The sequence below is a fragment of the Gossypium arboreum genome, chromosome 6, assembly GCF_025698485.1.
Source record: "Gossypium arboreum isolate Shixiya-1 chromosome 6, ASM2569848v2, whole genome shotgun sequence".
Lineage (NCBI taxonomy): Eukaryota > Viridiplantae > Streptophyta > Magnoliopsida > Malvales > Malvaceae > Gossypium > Gossypium arboreum.
The window spans coordinates 8,727,035-8,744,876 of NC_069075.1; the positions used below are offsets into that span (position 1 = coordinate 8,727,035).

The 17,842-nt window shown below is 28.5% G+C and overlaps 2 protein-coding genes and 1 long non-coding RNA gene across 4 annotated transcripts; 2 read left to right on the forward strand and 1 right to left on the reverse strand.

Moving 5' to 3' along the window:
- Positions 1–1,363: 1,363 nt before the first annotated feature.
- On the forward strand, positions 1,364–10,193 carry LOC108484595 (cytochrome P450 90A1-like; the record flags this gene model as incomplete). Its single annotated transcript, NM_001330051.1, is given in 6 exon segments — positions 1,364–1,879; positions 2,022–2,171; positions 2,322–2,576; positions 10,171–10,177; positions 10,180–10,184; positions 10,187–10,193. Coding segments are annotated over 6 exon segments (940 nt in total), but the record flags the coding sequence as incomplete, so codon positions are not given.
- Positions 9,694–10,697, forward strand: LOC128294091 (uncharacterized). The gene is made up of 2 exons (XR_008284329.1): positions 9,694–9,746; positions 10,472–10,697. It is a non-coding gene; the product is annotated as an uncharacterized LOC128294091 (long non-coding RNA).
- A 4,241-nt stretch (positions 10,698–14,938) lies between these two features.
- LOC108485643 (uncharacterized) lies at positions 14,939–17,253 on the reverse strand. Of its 2 annotated transcripts, none has more exons than XM_017789496.2 (4): positions 16,775–17,253; positions 16,238–16,512; positions 15,714–15,868; positions 14,939–15,208 (listed from the first exon to the last, which is right to left on the reverse strand). In XM_017789496.2, the coding sequence occupies exons 1-3, from the start codon at positions 17,049–17,051 to the stop codon at positions 15,803–15,805; spliced, it is 618 nt and encodes a 205-aa protein (XP_017644985.1). In that variant the 5' UTR covers positions 17,052–17,253; the 3' UTR covers positions 14,939–15,208; positions 15,714–15,802. The 2 variants fall into 2 exon arrangements, with proteins under 2 accessions (XP_017644985.1, XP_052885909.1); XM_053029949.1 differs by having other exon boundaries at positions 16,238–16,545.
- Between the last annotated feature and the right edge of the window lie 589 nt (positions 17,254–17,842).

Sequence of the window (17,842 nt, forward strand, 5' to 3'; positions counted from 1 at the left end):
CCTCTTGTTCTTAAATAAATCCATAATTTATAATTACAACAATTTGTGTAATTACATGCCAAAATATTAATTGATATATGTAGTAAATCTTAATACATTATCGTAAATTAACTAATAAAGTAGTAATTGTTTTAAGTCTTAAAATTTTAATTTTGGGTAAATTCTACTATTAGTCCTTATGCGTAATGAAATTTGCGAATTTAGTCCTTAAGTTTTAATTTGATTAAGTTTAATCAATGTGCTTTTGAATCGGTCAATTTTAATCTCTATATTTTTGAATTTTGATATTTTAGTCTCAACTCAAACAGTAGTAATAGTAGTAGTTAAATATGTTTGGTTTACTTCAATTATTAATTTTGTACTATGCTTACAATTGTAGATTTAGTCAATATTTTTCAATTGGATTATTGCTTTTTAAAGGCATAATAACATATTTGACCATTTTACATTACAAAAATGTTATTTTAGTCCTACATTACAATTTCACCCTTTTACTAGCCTATATCTTCATAATTTTGAAAGGATTAAGTCAAATTTTTATCATTTTGGGAGCTAAAGTGCAATTTTACCATTACTAACTTAAAATTTTATAAATTATAAAGTGGCTTAAATGTAAAATTTTTTATTTTTAGGGGGTTGGGCCCCTACCAGCCCTCCTGGCTTCGCCACTGCCTTAAACTTGCATTGTTTGTCAAAATCACCCCAAAATAGATGAAAAAGTTAATGGTTGCTAACTTTGCTAATGTGATAATTCATGTGTATGCCATGTTAGCAATTAATTATTTTTTAAAATTAATTTTTTTTAAAATTATACTTTTTAAATTATTTTTTATTTTTTAAAATAATTTTTGAATTTTTTTAAAATTTTAAAAAATTAATTAGTTGCTAACATGGCATCCACGTGGCAAACCACGTGTTTGTCATGTCTGCAAAGTTAACAAACGTTAATTTTTCTATCAATTTTGGGGTGATCTGACAAATAATGCAAGTTTAAGGATTAAAAGAGATTAAAAAAATTAAATGAATGGTGAAATAATTTTTTTTAAAGTTGGAGGGTCAAATAAAAATTATACCTTTTTAAATTATAATCGGAAACATCGGACTACCCGCGAGGTCGCAACCCAGTCCATAAGTAAATTATATGGTTTACACCTGGCTGACAAGTTTCTTACCAATTTTATCCCCCAACATTTGTTATGTTTCATTTTCACCCCCTTCCTTATATTCTTACAGATACCCCTCGTGTGCTGCTAACTAAGCCTCACACTTCCTTTATAAACTTCCCAATTCCCATATCTCTTTATATTTATATTCAAAAACGATAAAGCAAAAAAAAGAAGAAAAATAATTAAAAGCTTCTTCCATGGCTATCTTTGTTCACTATCTTTCGATCCTTCTCATCTCCGCCGTCATCTTCCTCCTCCTCCGTGCTTATCGTCTCCGGCGCCTCCGTCTACCGCCGGGAAACTTGGGTTTACCTTTCGTCGGGGAGACTTTACAGCTTATATCTGCTTACAAGACCGAAAACCCCGAACCGTTTATTGATGAAAGGGCGAAACGGCACGGTTCAGTGTTTACGACCCACGTGTTCGGTGAGCCGACTGTGTTTTCAGCTGATCCGGAGACGAACCGGTTCATCTTACAAAACGAAGGGAAGCTGTTCGAGTGTAGCTACCCCGGTTCGATTTCGAATTTGCTGGGGAAACATTCTTTGCTTTTGATGAAAGGAAACCTTCACAAAAGAATGCATTCTTTGACCATGAGTTTCGCCAACTCGTCAATTATCAAAGATCAACTTTTGGTTGACATAGACCGGTTAATCCGGCTCAACTTGGATTCCTGGACCGACCGTATCCTCCTCATGGAAGCGGCCAAGAAGGTAAAAAGAAATAACAAATCATTAGTCGGATGGCGTTGTTGGTGACTCATAATCATTTCATTGCCACACCCCACATCAACACCCAGTGATTATTTAATTTTTTAATAAATTGTAATTTTTTTTCTTTTTCTTTTTTTAATAGATAACATTTGAATTAGCGGTGAAGCAGCTAATGAGTTTCGATCCTGGTGAATGGAGTGAGAGTTTAAGAAAACAATACGTTCTTGTTATCGAAGGCTTTTTCACCGTTCCTTTGCCTCTCTTTTCTGCCACCTACCGTCGTGCCATCAAAGTAAGCAAACTCACTCTATCTCTTTTTCCATATCCAAATACGTGTCTGATACGAGTATACAATATTAAGATATTTTCTCATATTATACACGAAAATGTCGAATACAAATATTTTTTTATTAAATTAAAAAATTATGAAATTAATTTGAAGGCAAGAAGGGAAGTGGCAGAAGCATTGAGCAAGATAGTAAAGGAAAGAAGAGAAGAGTATGAAAAGGGTGAAAGGGAGAATGATATGTTGGGAGCATTATTAGGAGGGGAATGGGAAGATGACCAACTTTCAAATGAACAAATTGTAGATTTCATGGTTGCTTTGCTTGTTGCTGGCTATGAAACTACTTCAACTATCATGACTCTTGCTGTCAAATTCTTGACTCAGATCCCTCTTGCTTTGGCTCAACTCAAGGTAATTTATTTTATCATCTTTAATTTTTATGAATTCTAATTAACAAATAATTTTATTCAAACAAAAGAAATAAAAACTTTAAACATTTAATTCCCAATTTAATTTTCCATCAAAAACAAAATTTTTAACAAAAATTTAAACAAAACATTGTATTAATATTTTTTAAAACTAATTTATCAAAAAAATGAAATTACTTTAAAAAAAATTTAGGATAAATGAAACGAAAAATGAAAAGACTTTTAAAGAAGTTAAAGAAATTGGTCATGAAAATTGAAAAAAATCATTTCAGGTTTAATACGAAATATAAGAATTTGAACTAATTAAGATTAGGTTTTTGAAAAAATTTAAATCATATTATGATGGAAAAATTGTTGATAAATAAGAAGAAAGGGAAAAAAAAAGAAATTAAAAATAATCAAAAGAAAATTGGCGAAATACAAGGAAAAACGAATTAATTAAAGAAAACAAATTCAATCCTCATTTTATCAGAAAATCTTTAATTTTTAAATTTTGATTTCCTTTAAATTCAAAATTTTAAATTGATGAATTTTAAATTAAAGAAAAATTGAAATTTAGGGAGAAAAGTTAATGGTTTAAAATTGAGGAAATGGGGGTAGGAAGGAAAATTGAAGATGAAAAGGGGAGAATAGACACATTGAATTTTAAATTAAATCTTTAACTTTATTTTTTTGGAATTACATTTTTTTAAAAAAAATTTGACTAAAACGTTATAAAGGATTTCAGGTATAAGGTCCATATTTTGTTTTAAATTTTAAAAAATTTTAGTAAATTAAGTAAATTAAAAATAAATTTATGTTAAGAATTAATTATTGTATAACCTATAAATGTTTTAACACTAATACAATTAAAAGATTTATAGTTTTTATAAATTATAAAATTATATTATTATATTTTTTAAATAAAAAAAAAATTATAATCAACTTCATATATTTTTAAATTTAAATTTAATATTTAACAAACTTAAATTAAAAATTTTTGAAAAAAAAATTTTGAAATTTTAAAATTTAAGTATTATTATTTTTAAATAATTCAAAATTAATTACTTTAATTTTATTAAAATAAAATTATAACCCTTAATTCTCCAATTAATAAACTTTAAATTATAATTACCAAGGCAAAATTTTTAAAATATGTAAAATAAATTTTGATTAATATTTATTAAGGTAATTGAAATAAGGAATTTAGTTGTAAATATTTTCTTAAAAATTAAATTTAATCTAATTTTAATATTAATTGAAATAAAAATTTAATTAAAATATATTTTAATATAATATTTTATTTAATAATTAAATTTAATTTAAAAAAATTTTTTAAAATTTAAATTTTTATATTAATTGATTTTTTAATTTTTTATATATTAATGGAAAGTTTTTTTTAAATAGGAGTTGAATAAAAAAATTTACTTAAAAATTTTATGAATTTATAAATAAATTTCAATTTTAATATTTTAAAGTTGTTAAAAAAATTAAAAAATTCAAAATTTTAAATTAAAAATCAATTTAAATTTTTCTTTAATGAATAAATATTTTTAATTTTATTAATCAAATTGATAAATTTTGGTTAGGAATAAATTTTATTTTTAAATTAAAATTTATTTTTTTAAATAAAATTAAATTTAAATATAATTTTATAATTTTAAAGTATATAAAATATAATTTTAATTTTTTAAATTTAAAAATTTCAAGGCCTTAAATATAAATTTTCGTTTGAAACAAAATTTAATTAAATTTTAAGCTATAATTTTTTTTAAGAAATTTTTAATTTAAATTTTATTAATTTATTTTTATATTATATTTTATTTTATTTATTAATTTTTTAACATTTAAATTTTATAATTTATTTTTTTTTTATATTTAAACTTCTATATGAAAATTATTATAAATTAGCTTAATAATTTATTTTATGAGTTTTTTATAAATAATATTAATTAATAAATTTAAATTAAAATTAAATTTGCTAATAATTTTGAAGTTTGAAAAGGGTTTAAGTTTATATTTAAATTTTAAATGTTTAAAAATTTAAAATAAATCTTTTCTATGATTAAGTTTCAAAATTTATAATTGATTTATTTTATTTTAATTTTAAAATTTTATATCTTAATTAATAATTAAAATACTTTTACAAAACTTCAAATAAAGATAATTATTTATTAATTTAAAATAAAATATTTATTTTGTATTTAATTTTAATTAATTTAATAATTTATATAATTATTTTTAAATTTAATAATAAATTTAATTTTTAATAAGCAATTATTATTGATTTTAATTTTAATTAATTATTATGAAAAAAATAAATTTAAAAAATTTAAAAAATTTAATATTTTATAAATTAAAAAATAAAATAAATTTTTTTTAAATAAAAATTTATTTTTAAATTTAAAATAAATAAAGAAAAATAAACTTTTTTAAACTATTTTAATTTTAAAGTTAAATCAATTCTTCTAAATTAAAATTAATTTTAAAATTTTTTTATAAATTGAAAATAAAAATAATTTTTATATTTGAGTTTTTTTAATTTCCTTAAAATAACTTAAAATTTATTTTATTAAATTTTAAAAATTTTTATTTTTTAGTATAAATCTATTTTAATATTTTAATTTTTAAAATTATTTAATTTTAATTTTTATTTAATTAAAACATACTTTAAAATTTGTAATTGAGAATTTTTTAGAGTTTAATTTTTATATTTACTTTCATAATAATTAATTAATTAAATTTTAAGTTTTATTAACAATTTTATTTTTATTTTAATTTAGGATAACTTTTTGTAATTTTTATATTAAAAACTTTATTTGTTTCATAAGTTAAATTTTAAATCAATTTGATTAAAATACCTTTATTTTCTTTAGGTTTAATCACATGTTGAATTTTAAGTAAAATTGAAAAACTTTAACTTTGAATTTAATATGGTTTCTATAATAAAAATGGAAAGATGAAATTTGAAAGAAAATTAAATTTGAAATATTTTACTTACCTCTTTCTTTTTTTAATAATTAAGATGATAATTTATTTAAATAAAATTTGAACTTCTATTCTTTTTCATTTCCTCCAAATCAATTTAAAGAATTTAGATTAAATAAAATGAATCATCACTTTCTCCTTCATTTTAATTAAGGAATAAAATTAAAATTTTCTTTGAAAATCATTTTTCCCTAATAGTAATTCTTTAAACGTATTCTTTTAAAATTTGAAATTATTTTATATTAAAAAGTATTTTTTTAAGTTTATTTATTATTTTGTTATTAAAAAAAATTTGTTATACTTTATTTGAATTTAAAATTCCTTCATTTAATAAAATTTACCAAATAATCTTCTTTCTATTTACAGGCTTCTTAAAGAATTAAATAGCTTTATCCTACCAAATTAAATGTTTAATAATTATTTAATTATTGTTTGAAGTAATTAAATTTACTTTCCCAAAATTTTTGATTATTAATCAATTTTTTCCAAAGAATTATTAACGGGGTAAATTTAGTTACAAAATAATTTCATTTAACAAATTTAAGAAAAGTTTTTTAATCATATAATTGGCAAATTTGTGGAATAAATTTAAACCTATTGAGGAAATTGGATATTTGAAAGTGGTTAAAATTTGATTACTTTAACACCAATTAATTAAAGCATTAGTTCCAATTTCAAATTAATTTAATTGAATACATGTTCTAAATTTATTATTTCAAAAGGGTTATAACCATGTTACCAAAATAAATTTAGTCTATTGATAATTCATTCATTTTATCCTTAAGTTCAGATCTTCCAAATGAAAGATCTATATTAACAAATACAAATGTCATTTTGAAATTTTATTTAATTATTTTAATTTATTAAATAATGAAATCCATTATTTATATATTTAATTAGGTCTATAAAAGGTAAAATTTAATACAATTCAAATTGCCACTTATTTTTATAATAAATTGATTCTAAACATATTAATTTTTACAAAAATTTAATTGATTTAAAAATTTAATAATGCTTCCAATATTGATTTTCTCATAGCATTCATAAAAATAAACAAGTGGGTTAAGAAAAACCCAGATTTTCTTGCTTTTCAAGAACCAGTTTCTACTGTATGTATGATGCAGCCTACCGCATCATATGATAAAGAATTTCCCCCTTTTGAAGAGTATTCAGAAAAGAATTACACCTATGCACCAAAGATTCCTTCAAAAATCCAGACAGATATTTCAGGTGCCCCAACAAAAATAAGTGCTGCAGAGGCCACTCTTAACTAGCAGACATAAAACGTTATTGCCCAAAATCATGCCTTGAAAAAGATTAATTCAAAGATCTCAGCCATTGAAGCAAAGGTAGATGATAATACCAGAATGGTTAAAGACCTTATACATCTTTTACAGAAAAGGCTAGATGCAGTAGTAAGAGAACCAGCAGCACTAGGACATGATTTCTTTTTCCATCTTGCCCAAAGAGAAAAAGAAATTCAAAAGTTAAAAGACCAGATCAAAACTCTTCAAGAAACAGGAAAATTCTTGAACCAACCCAAAGAGCAGAAACAATTGAGTTATTTCCTTCTATCAGACAGAGAAGTTCTCTTCCAACAAAAGGAGTGAAAATTACCTTTCTAAAATTTCCAAAACGTACTAAGCCAAGTATATATGAATTTTTTCTGGAAATTAAGAAGTTGGAAGCTGAGAAGAAAAAGAAAAAAGTCACTGAAGAAACTAAGATACCCAGTGAAAGTGAAGCTTATCAGACAGAAAAGAAACTTGGAAAAAGGCCAATTTTAGAAAAATTTCCACCAAAATCGCCTCCCCCAAAACAAGTTTCAAAGTCTCTGATGATTCAAGATGGATACCAAAATATTTTAACAGTTTTTTTAAAGGATTATAAATAATCCACCATCCCAAGAATTTCAGCCTTGCAAAGCTAGGGACAAGAATCAGATACTATTGAAACTGATTCATGGGAAAATTCAAGCACGCTAGAAGAATCTAAATCTTTATCAGAAACACAAACAGAAATAGAAGATGAAATCTTCTGAAATCCTTCCAAACAACCAAAGTGGAAAAACCTAGTGATGAAGAAATGCAAGAAATGTCAAAATCATCTTCCGTGCCTCAGAAACAGACGCCAAAAACTTTCATTGTAAGAACCACTTTCACTCTTGATGATTTACCACCAGAAAGATGGCCAGATAGAATCCAGGAATTCTATTCCTGGTTAGAAACTCACAAATTGACCGAAGATAGCAATTACAACATTCTTATGGAATTTGTTTCCAGATTCACAGGAATGTTGAGAGACTGGTAGAATGCTATTACTCAACATGATCAAATGCACCTAGCTGAGCCAATCAGAATTATTCATCAACATTTTTTTAAGAAACCCTGAAGATTTGCTGACACTAAAGAGAAGGGAATTCTACAAAAGAAAATGTTGTTCATACAGCAAAAGGAATTTAGCAAAGCACTTCAAAATAATGACTAACTTATTTTGTGCTTTAGGCTTAAATCCAAATCTCAAGCCAGCCATCCTTTCATCTCTCCCAGATCCACTTTAAGCTGCAGTCAACCAAGCTCTTCAAAGACAGAATAAAGACATTCTTCAACTAACAGTGGGAGAATTTCAACAAGAGGTCTTTATTGCCTTAGAAGATATCTGTAACAGAAGAAGGATATTCAAAGATTATCTCCATGGTGACAAAAAGATTGATAAAGCCTGTGATGATTCCCATCTGAAGTATAAATGTGCAAAAGATCAGTTATGTGACTGTCGCACCAAGAAAAAGAAGCATTTCAAAACACATTCTTTTCCAAAAAATATTCCAAGATAGAAGAGAAAGAAAAAGCCTCAATGGAGATATCTCAAGAAGAAAAGAAGAACAACAAAATCTGATCGCTGTTACATCTATAATGTGACAACCCTAAATTGACCCTAGTCGGAAAGTGGTTTCGGGACCGCTAAACCGAGTCATAAAAATAATTAACCGTCATAGTTGATGCTCATTATATGTACATATGCATGTGTGAAAATTTCATGTTTGGATTTTGTTAATTGCAAGTGAATTTTATCAAATAGGACTTGTGTGAGAAAATTTAGAAATGTGCTAGGCAAATGTAAAGTGGTCAATTAATGCATGTTGTGAAAATGATGGGTTTGCATGTCAATTTACCCAAAATTTAAGCATGGTGGCCGGCCATGCTATGAGTGGAAACATGTTGCAAACATGTTGGGTTAGTGGTTATGTTAGAAAGAATAAAATAATGAAAAAAGGAATATGATGAAAACAAAGGAAAAAAAAGTGTCCATCCTTTCACATTTTTCTTCCTTGGCGAATGTTCTAAGAAGAAGGGGAGAGCTTGAGAAAATCAGCTATGGTAGTTTGCTAGACTAAGGTATGTTTGATGTTGTCCATGAGATTCATGCATGTTTTTAGTTGTTAGTTTGAGTTCTACCTAGCCCATGGTTTAAATATTTGCTATGGGATGGAGATGATATTCGGCCATGGGTGTTGTCTTCTTGGTTGATGTTTGATGTTGTGATGATGAGGCATGAAGATGAGTTAAGTTTCGGCTAAGGTGGATTTGTGTTGATGTCATTTGCATGATAAGTGTGAAGCTTTGTAATGATACATGTGTATGGTGCTTTTGATGTTGTGAATGGAAGTAGTGGAAAAGTAAAAGAAAATTTATGTAGAAATGTGGTATATGTGGATTTGTAGGATGTTATAAATATATGAGAAGCCATGCTAGGTTAGGAAGAATTCGGTCAAGTGTTCATGAGATGAAATTTTGTGTTTAGGTGAATTAAAGATGATAGTATAGTTGATATCATGTATATATGTATGCATATTCGGCCATCAAATTAAGAGCATAGGTGATGTTGAGTCTAAGCTTTGTACATTCGGCCATATATATATAAATGCATGTGTGATTGAATTATTGATAGTAGGGCGATAGCATATGGTTATTAGTCGAATAGCTCAAAAACATATGGTAGGAAGATAAGAATTAGTCATGTGTCTCCTATGATATGAAATCATTAATATTTTGATATAAATATTTAGCAAGACGGTTAAACTAGTTAATTTGTTGATTAAGCTCAAGAAGTTAAAGGAGGAGAATCAAGCAAAGGCAAAGGAAATGACATCGAGTAGCCGAGTTAGAACCGTTTTACCCAACACAAGGTAAGTTATTAAGCATATATTTTGTATTGATATAAATAATCATAATACCTATGTACTTATGCCGAATGGAATGATATATAAATGCATGAAGTGACAAAATTTATCGAGTGAAAAAAAAAAGAAGTGAGATGAATTGAGTTGCTGATTTTGGCACTAAGTGTGCGGGTATAAACGTTTACTATAATGAGATTGGCACTAAGTGTGCGAGTTTAATTGTATAGCACTAAGTGTGCAAGTTTGAATTGTATAGCACTAAGTGTGCGGGTTTGAATATTAAGCACTAAGTGTGCGGACTTACTGTATATTTTCGAATAATCATTAACGTTAAGTGTGCGACTTTGTCGAGTAGATGTTATGTTTATATTTGGAACTGAGCTTGGTAAGTCTTGAACCTATGTGGTGATTATATTTGAAGTAGGAACATAATATTATTGTGGAGTAGATGAAATGCTATTATTAGTATAATTTAAATGAAGATAAAATGATGTGTGGAGATGCATCAAATATCATATCGAATATCATACGAGATGTCAATGGAGGCTTGGCTAGTTGAGAGCATGTAATCATAAATGTGCGTGAAATTATGGCATAGTCGGTATGGATGGAGTATCTAATCTTGCATTATTTGATTTCTTTTATGATATTTTATAGATGGACAGTAGTGTAATGCTTATGACTTACTGAGTTATATACTCATTCGGTGTGTTTATTTGTCACTTGTTTAGGTTCCTTTGATTCATTTTTGTGTGCTCGGGACCATCGTCGAAGTCATCACACCAGCTTGCAACTTTTTGGTATCTTCTTCCTAGTTGGTCTAAGAGAACATTTCGGCATGTATAGGCTATTATGTTTTGTTTGAACTTTGGTATGTAAAATTTTGGATAGCCATGCGAAAATGGCTTATATACGTTTTGAGCATAATGTTATAGTCATCTTGAATGTATATGTTCATTAAGAGGCATGGAAACTATGTAATAGGTAAAGTCTACCTTAAAAATGGATGCTGATAGCAGCAGTGATGTGGATGTGAAAAATCACTAAAAATAGTAAGAATAGAATTAAATAGTGAATAAATTATGTAATCGAACCTTGATGAATCTATTTTCATAGGAAAGTAACGAAATGATCATATGAACAGTATATTAGGAGATATTTAAGTTTTCGTGAAACAGGGCCAGGACGGTTTCTAGATTCCCTGTTCCGACTTTGGAAATTCATTATAAATTAACCAGAGATAATTAGAAGTTGTTCCATATATGTACAGATTCCTTTTCGAGTCTAGTTTCTATAGAAACAAACGGCATCAGTATTGAAGCCCTGTACAGGGATATATCCAAGTCGTAATGCCTGAAGGTCAGTGTGGTCGAACCCTGAAACAGGGGAGAATTTAACTAATAAACTGTACTAATTGGCTCAACCAAAAATTCTAGAAAAAAGTTTTTAGATGGATATATGAGTCTAGTTTCAGGAAAAATTTACGGAACTGGTTTTCTACTTTTGGAACTCGAGATATGATTTTTAAGGTGACAGTGACGCAGTTAGCTAGCTCGTCTGGAAATTTAAAATGGACTGTGTAATAAGTGATTTAAGTCTGCGAACCCCTCGTGTCTGACTCCGGCAACAGTCTCGGGTACGGGGTGTTACATATAATAAAAAAGGACATTTCTCAAAAAATTTTCCAAAAAAAAAAAGCAAGCCAAGAAGATTGCACAAACGATAAGACAATCAGGAATTAAATTACAAGAAGAAGATGATATTAAGTTTGTCTGCTCCATTGAAGATGAACCATCAGACAGAACAATTTGTGCTATTCCTGCTTACCTTAGTGAATCTTTAGAGCCAGAATCAGATTATTCAAATATACAGATGATGCAAGCCAAAGTCCAGAATATTTCTGTTGACACAATACCAGTCCCCCAGATACCCGTTAAAATCTATCTAGACAAATATAGTAAACCCATTACTATAATTGTCTTCATAGATACTGGAGCAGCTGAAACTATCATGAATACAGATGTTTTACCTTCAGAATGGTGGAAACCTCATGTAAGGTATTTTAATTCTGCTGCTGATCATCCCTTTGCTACCCATCTGATTAGTAAGCCTATTACTATTCAGTTCTTCCCAGACTGTTGTGTTAAAACAACAGTACTTGGCTCAAAACTTCCTGGAAAAAACATTGTAGTAGGTTTTAACCTCTAGATAAAAGCCCAGCATTTGAGAATACTCCCAGATGGAGTAAGATTTAAAAATCTTTTCCAACCCTTTGTCAAAATACCAAAACTCTTTTCTTTCCAATCTGAAAAGATTCTTCAAATCATTCAGGAATTAAAAACCCAATCATGTGTAGATTCCCACTCAGAATTCCTGAAAAAATGCCCAAATCCTTTATGGAAAAACCCAGAATTCTTCATTCACCTTCCCTTAAAGAAAAATGAATATATTAATCCAACAAAGGTGAGTCATCAGGGAATGAATCCAAATCATTTATTGCTAGCAGAACAAGAATTCAAGGAACTACAACAGTAAGATTTGATTGAACCATCAGATTCCCAATGGGCATGTGAAGCTTTTTATGTCAATAAAAGATCTGAGCAAATCCGAGGAAAGTTAAGATTGGTAATAAATTATCAACCTCTTAACCATTTCCTTCAGGATGACAAGTTTCCTTTGCCAAAAAAAAATCACTTTTTTTAAGTTTGGCTAAGGCAAGAATTTTCTCAAAGTTTTATCTCAAAGTGGGATTTTGGCAACTGGGGATACATCCTGATGACAGACCAAAAACAGGATTCTGTATTCCTAACAGACATTTCCAGTGGAAAGTAATGCCGTTTGGACTAAAGACTGCTCTTTCACTCTTTCAGAAAGCAATGATAAAGATTTTTCATCCTTTGATGAAAAATGCTTTGGTCTATATTGATGATATATTGTTTTATAGCCAAGATAAAGAGTCTCATGCTCAACTTCTTGAAGATTTCAAATCCCTTATTTCCAAATATGGGATAATGCTTTCAGAAAAAAAATGCAGATAAACAAACCAGAAATTGAATTTCTGGGAATGGAGCTAAAAGATGGAAGATACTCTCCAGGTCCTCATATTGCTCAAGAACTTCTCAAGTTTCCATCTGAAAACCTGTCTTTTAAACATGTACAGTAATTTTTGGGGATTGTTAATTATCTTAGAGATTTTATTCCTAAAGTTTTTAAGTATATTAACCCCTTAAGAAAAATGCTCAAGTAAGAACCTCCCTTATGGTCCTCCTATCAAACAAAAGCCGTTCAAAAGTTGAAAGAGCTGACCTAGAATTTGCCTCCACTCCAAATTCTTTCTGATGGAAAAAGGATTTTGCAAATAGATGCCAGTGACAAATATTAGGGTGCAATTCTACTTGAAGAAAGAAATGGTAAAAGACATCTGTGTGGATATAAAAGTGGAAGATTTTCAGACGCAGAAATTCATTACCATTCCACCTTTAAGGAAATCCTTGCAGTCAAAAAAGGTATTGAAAAATTTAAATTTCATCTTGCGGGATATCATTTTCTTGTAAAAATGGACGTGTCATCTTTTCTACAAATGCTCAAATTCAAGCAGAAAATAGTCCCTCATCCTCAACTCCTCAGATGGGCTGAATGGTTTTCCCAATTTAAATTTGATACTAGACATATAAAAGGAAAACAAAATGTCCTTGCTGATTTGCTTTCTAGGCCCAAAACTGAAATTTTTGCCTATAAAAGAGTTTTCCAGCCCAGACCCATTATGATGTATAGACCATCCTCTTCATCTTCTTCATTTCCTACGTCTTATCCTGTTGCTTCAAACCTTAATCTTGAATTTCCACAGAAGTTATGACTTTTATTGAACAAGGAAATTTTCATCTAAAGACCAAAGAAATGATATTTGAATATCAAATTCAGGTCTTTAAAAATTTTGGAGGACTTATCCTTAGACCATGGGGTTTACATCCTAATTATCCCTTTATCCATCTTATCAAGTTTGAATTTTTGGAACAACCTGATGAACTAAAATGGTTCTTGTGGTATCTCACTCATCTCCATCACATAGCCATTCAATTCCTCATCTCTGATCTTCGTTATTTTCTAATAAAAGCCATCAGAGGAAATATTGAACCACAACATCAAAACTTCTTCACTTTTTTATGTTGGTTCCATCCTCTAACGCATTGGTTAAACATGATTGATCAATATTATCAAGAAAATCAGGGGAATTATATGATCATCATCTTCCACAAACCATAATATCTGGTTTAACGGGGAAAACCAACTCAGTTAGGATCCTTTCCTACTGCATGGATTCACAAAGTTCTTGATGAAGATATTAGAAAATATGATATACACTACAGGTTCATATAAAAGTTCCTTTGCCAGCTTAATAGAGTTATCTCATTTGAGATATGGCCTCTTCTAGACATTGATACTTCTTGGGACACATGGCCTATAAGATACAAACCTTATTACAAAGGAATCTTAAAAGCTATTCAAGATTATTATGAGAGCATCCCAAATCCCTCAGAATGGTCTCAAGAATACCCGTGGTATTGCAGTCAAATCAGTCTCTCAAAGATGCATCAAGAACAAGATAATAATAAGGATATAGATGAAGACTTGGATATGACAGCAAATAGTGAAGATTCCATGGACAGTGCCCAATATCAAATGCTAACAGCTAAAAGCAGTCACTCATACTCAGTTGCTTTATGTACTGTTTACTTTATGTAGTACTATTTGCTTTATATAATAATGCTTACTTTAACATTGTTTACTATTTTGTTGTGTTATCTCTCCTTTAGGTATAAAAGGAGATAGTATCAGTTTGTAAGGATCATCGAGTTTTCCTATCAATAAAATATCAGTGTGTCTTGTATCTATGGCTTTCTAAATTCTCTCTATTTCTCTAAGTCTTCTTCTTCAAAGAAAATTTTAGATGAGTTAACAATGAATTACAATAGAGTATGCTTTATGGCTTGCCATATAATGGATCCTGCACAATAGAAATATTGAAATTCTGATCAGTGATAGCAATATTGCCGAGGACAACATAAGTTTCTTGAATTAAGGGTTTGTAGCTAAAAGGCAGTGCCTATTTGAATGATCTTAAGAAGAGAGGTCTGAGTTTTGGCATAGCATATCTGCTACAAATTCTGACCCGAAAATAATTAACCTCACAATAAGTGTTTTGGCCCAAAAATAATAATTAATATAAATATTTTTCAAATATTTTAAAAAAATTGGGGTATGGAAAAGACCTTTGGCCCATTTCTTCCTTTGTTTTTGAATTAATATTTACAGATGTAATACAAACTGTACACTCAAAATCATTGCATGTTCGATCATTTCCTCAAAATATAATATATATATATATATATATATATGTATGTATCTGCTGGCTGTGATCTGCTTGTTAACACTTTGATTTTCAAGCGACTGATTGGTTTTGGTTAAATCTGCAAAAGAAGAAAGGAAAAAAGAAATGCATGAGTTAATTATATCAAGTTTCATGGCTATCACATTACTACTATATTTATTTATGGACTATGAATGTGGGTTTAAGTGCACGTCATTTTTTATTTATAAGTTAGGAAGCAGAGATGAAATTAGAAAAAAATTAGGAGTTAAAATTAAATCGTAATTTTACAATAGAAAAATATAATTTTACTATTTTAATAAATTATATTTTATAATTTTAAAAGATTAAATTAAATTTTTATTTTTTATTTTTACTAAAATTTTAAAATGGTCATATAGAAAAATTTTCATTTTAAAGAGTTAAAGCCCTTGTCAGCCCCTAGTTTTGCCACTATAATGATCTATAAGTAATCCTAAGCATTGCATAAAAAATATCAAAACCTATAATGAATGAATTTGACTTATGAATATATCTGATTCTTAAACTCAAATTTGATATGAAATAATAAAAATAAAATTTAAAATCATGAAAGTGATAATTACCTGAAATGTGGGAAAGAAGAATGTGATGAGCCAAAAACAGGTAGGTTTCTTGGAAAGGAAAATCGTTTTCAGTGTTGGTAATATTGCATTTACTTCACCCTTTCTTGTTGGAGAATCTTTTGATACCTTGGAAACCCATTCTTGCAAGCTGAAATCTGTGCCAATAAAAATGAAAAATCATTCATTTAATTTATGAAAATAACATCTTTTACTTTCCTTAAACAATTGAGTTTCTAGAAACGTAAAATTCCCTACTTTCTACAGTTTTGGTAGGACTTTGGGCTCGCTTTTATTATTATACATTTATCTTCTTCTTTTTTCTCACTCCCTAATATTATTATAATATTTAATCTTTTTATAACAACTATTTTTTTACTAATTGCTTATAAATATATCGTTTAACTATTTCATTTAATTAATTCATCAACAAACCTTAATTTAATTCAATTTATTAAAATATTTTATAAATATAGATCTTTTTAAAAAATTATACTTTTATGGAAATAGAGATAGCGTGAACTTACAGCTTCAATGTCAATTTTGTAGACAAGGAGCTTTCTTCTTTCTCTGCAACTTGTCCTATAAGCCACAATCATGTGTGCAATTGCCAAAGCCAATGAAGAAATGAAAAGAGCGGTTTCCATGGCTGTAACATACGTCCCTTCTTTAGGAATTCTCGAACCGAACACAAACGAAGCTTTTATCGAAACAAAAACCAACGATGAAATCGAACAAATCATTGTGATTCCCAGGTATGGTCCCCTCGAAAGTTTTGGCCCATCACAAAAACTGTAAACAACTGCAAAAAAAAAAAAAAAAAAACCCAGAAAACCTGTAAATCAATTAAACAATTAGTCTAGCAGAGAGACTAAATTTCAAAAGTACGAGGAGTATAAGGACTGGATTCAGAATTAGACCAAACAAAATTCAATTTCCAGGGACCTCACATATGAAATAGCCACGAAGGAAACTACAATTCGATTAGGGTTTTTGCGTAAAGTAAATTGACTTTTAAATCCACTAAAAATATTCAATTCGGAATGGGTTATTGATGAACTTACAGATTATAACAGCTGATCTGATGATGGATATGAGGGGAATATCTATGAGAGAAGATCTAAAATCATAGTTATCGAAATGGGAAGAAAGGGATTGGAGTGATAAATAAGAAGGCGAAAGCGAAGCAGAGAGCAAAGCCGAAGGCAAAAGGGCATCGGCTAGAACGAGAAAAACCGGCGCAGAAAATACGAGGAACGAAATCGCCATTGTTATCAAGAAAAACACTGTTTTCAATACCCTCCAAATTCTTCTCGACTTCTCTTCCTTTGAAAAACCCATCTCCCTTCTTTCTTCAAATTTTTTTTGATTTTGCGAATTTTTTTATGTACAAAGAAGAAGGATTGAAAGTTGAGTGAGGAGGAAATGGAAAAATTAAGGTTAAAAATGAAAGGGAAAATGGCAGTGGGGTATGAAAGAAGGTTCCAAGTGTTTTGACTGTGAGAATTGGGGTGTGACGGAACTGATGACAATTGAAGATGACATGGAGGAAATTAACACGCACAAGCAACTCTTAAATTGAAATGGCGGGTAGGACTGGAACGGAGTTGTTAACGGAATTACCTATACAATTTTTTTTAACGGACAACTAACCACTGTACCCATCAAAAGATCCGGCTATTCACTGGTAATATTATCATAGAAGCCCCTATACTAGGGGTCATATTACATTTTGCCCCTTCAAATAAAAAAAAGGACAAATTCATTCTTGTATGTTAAATCAAAACTAAATTGATTATTTTGTTGAATTTTTATTTATTTGTAGCTAAAGAAATAACTAGATATGTACTTTAGACCTAAGTACAATTATCGTTTTAACAATAGATTTAGATAAAAATTTTCTGAATCATCGGTTTGCTCTTTGATTTAATGTATAATTATTAATTTATTTATTTTAAAAGTAAAAACAATAAATTATAATCTTAACCTTCATAATACTTTATATAAATTGTAAAATTTTATATTATTTCAACCACTCCAAATTTAAAAATTGTTGCCCAAAAATTCAAACCGTACATGACGAAGTTATAAAAGTCTACCAAGCAGCCCTTATTTTTTTGTTTAAATGATTT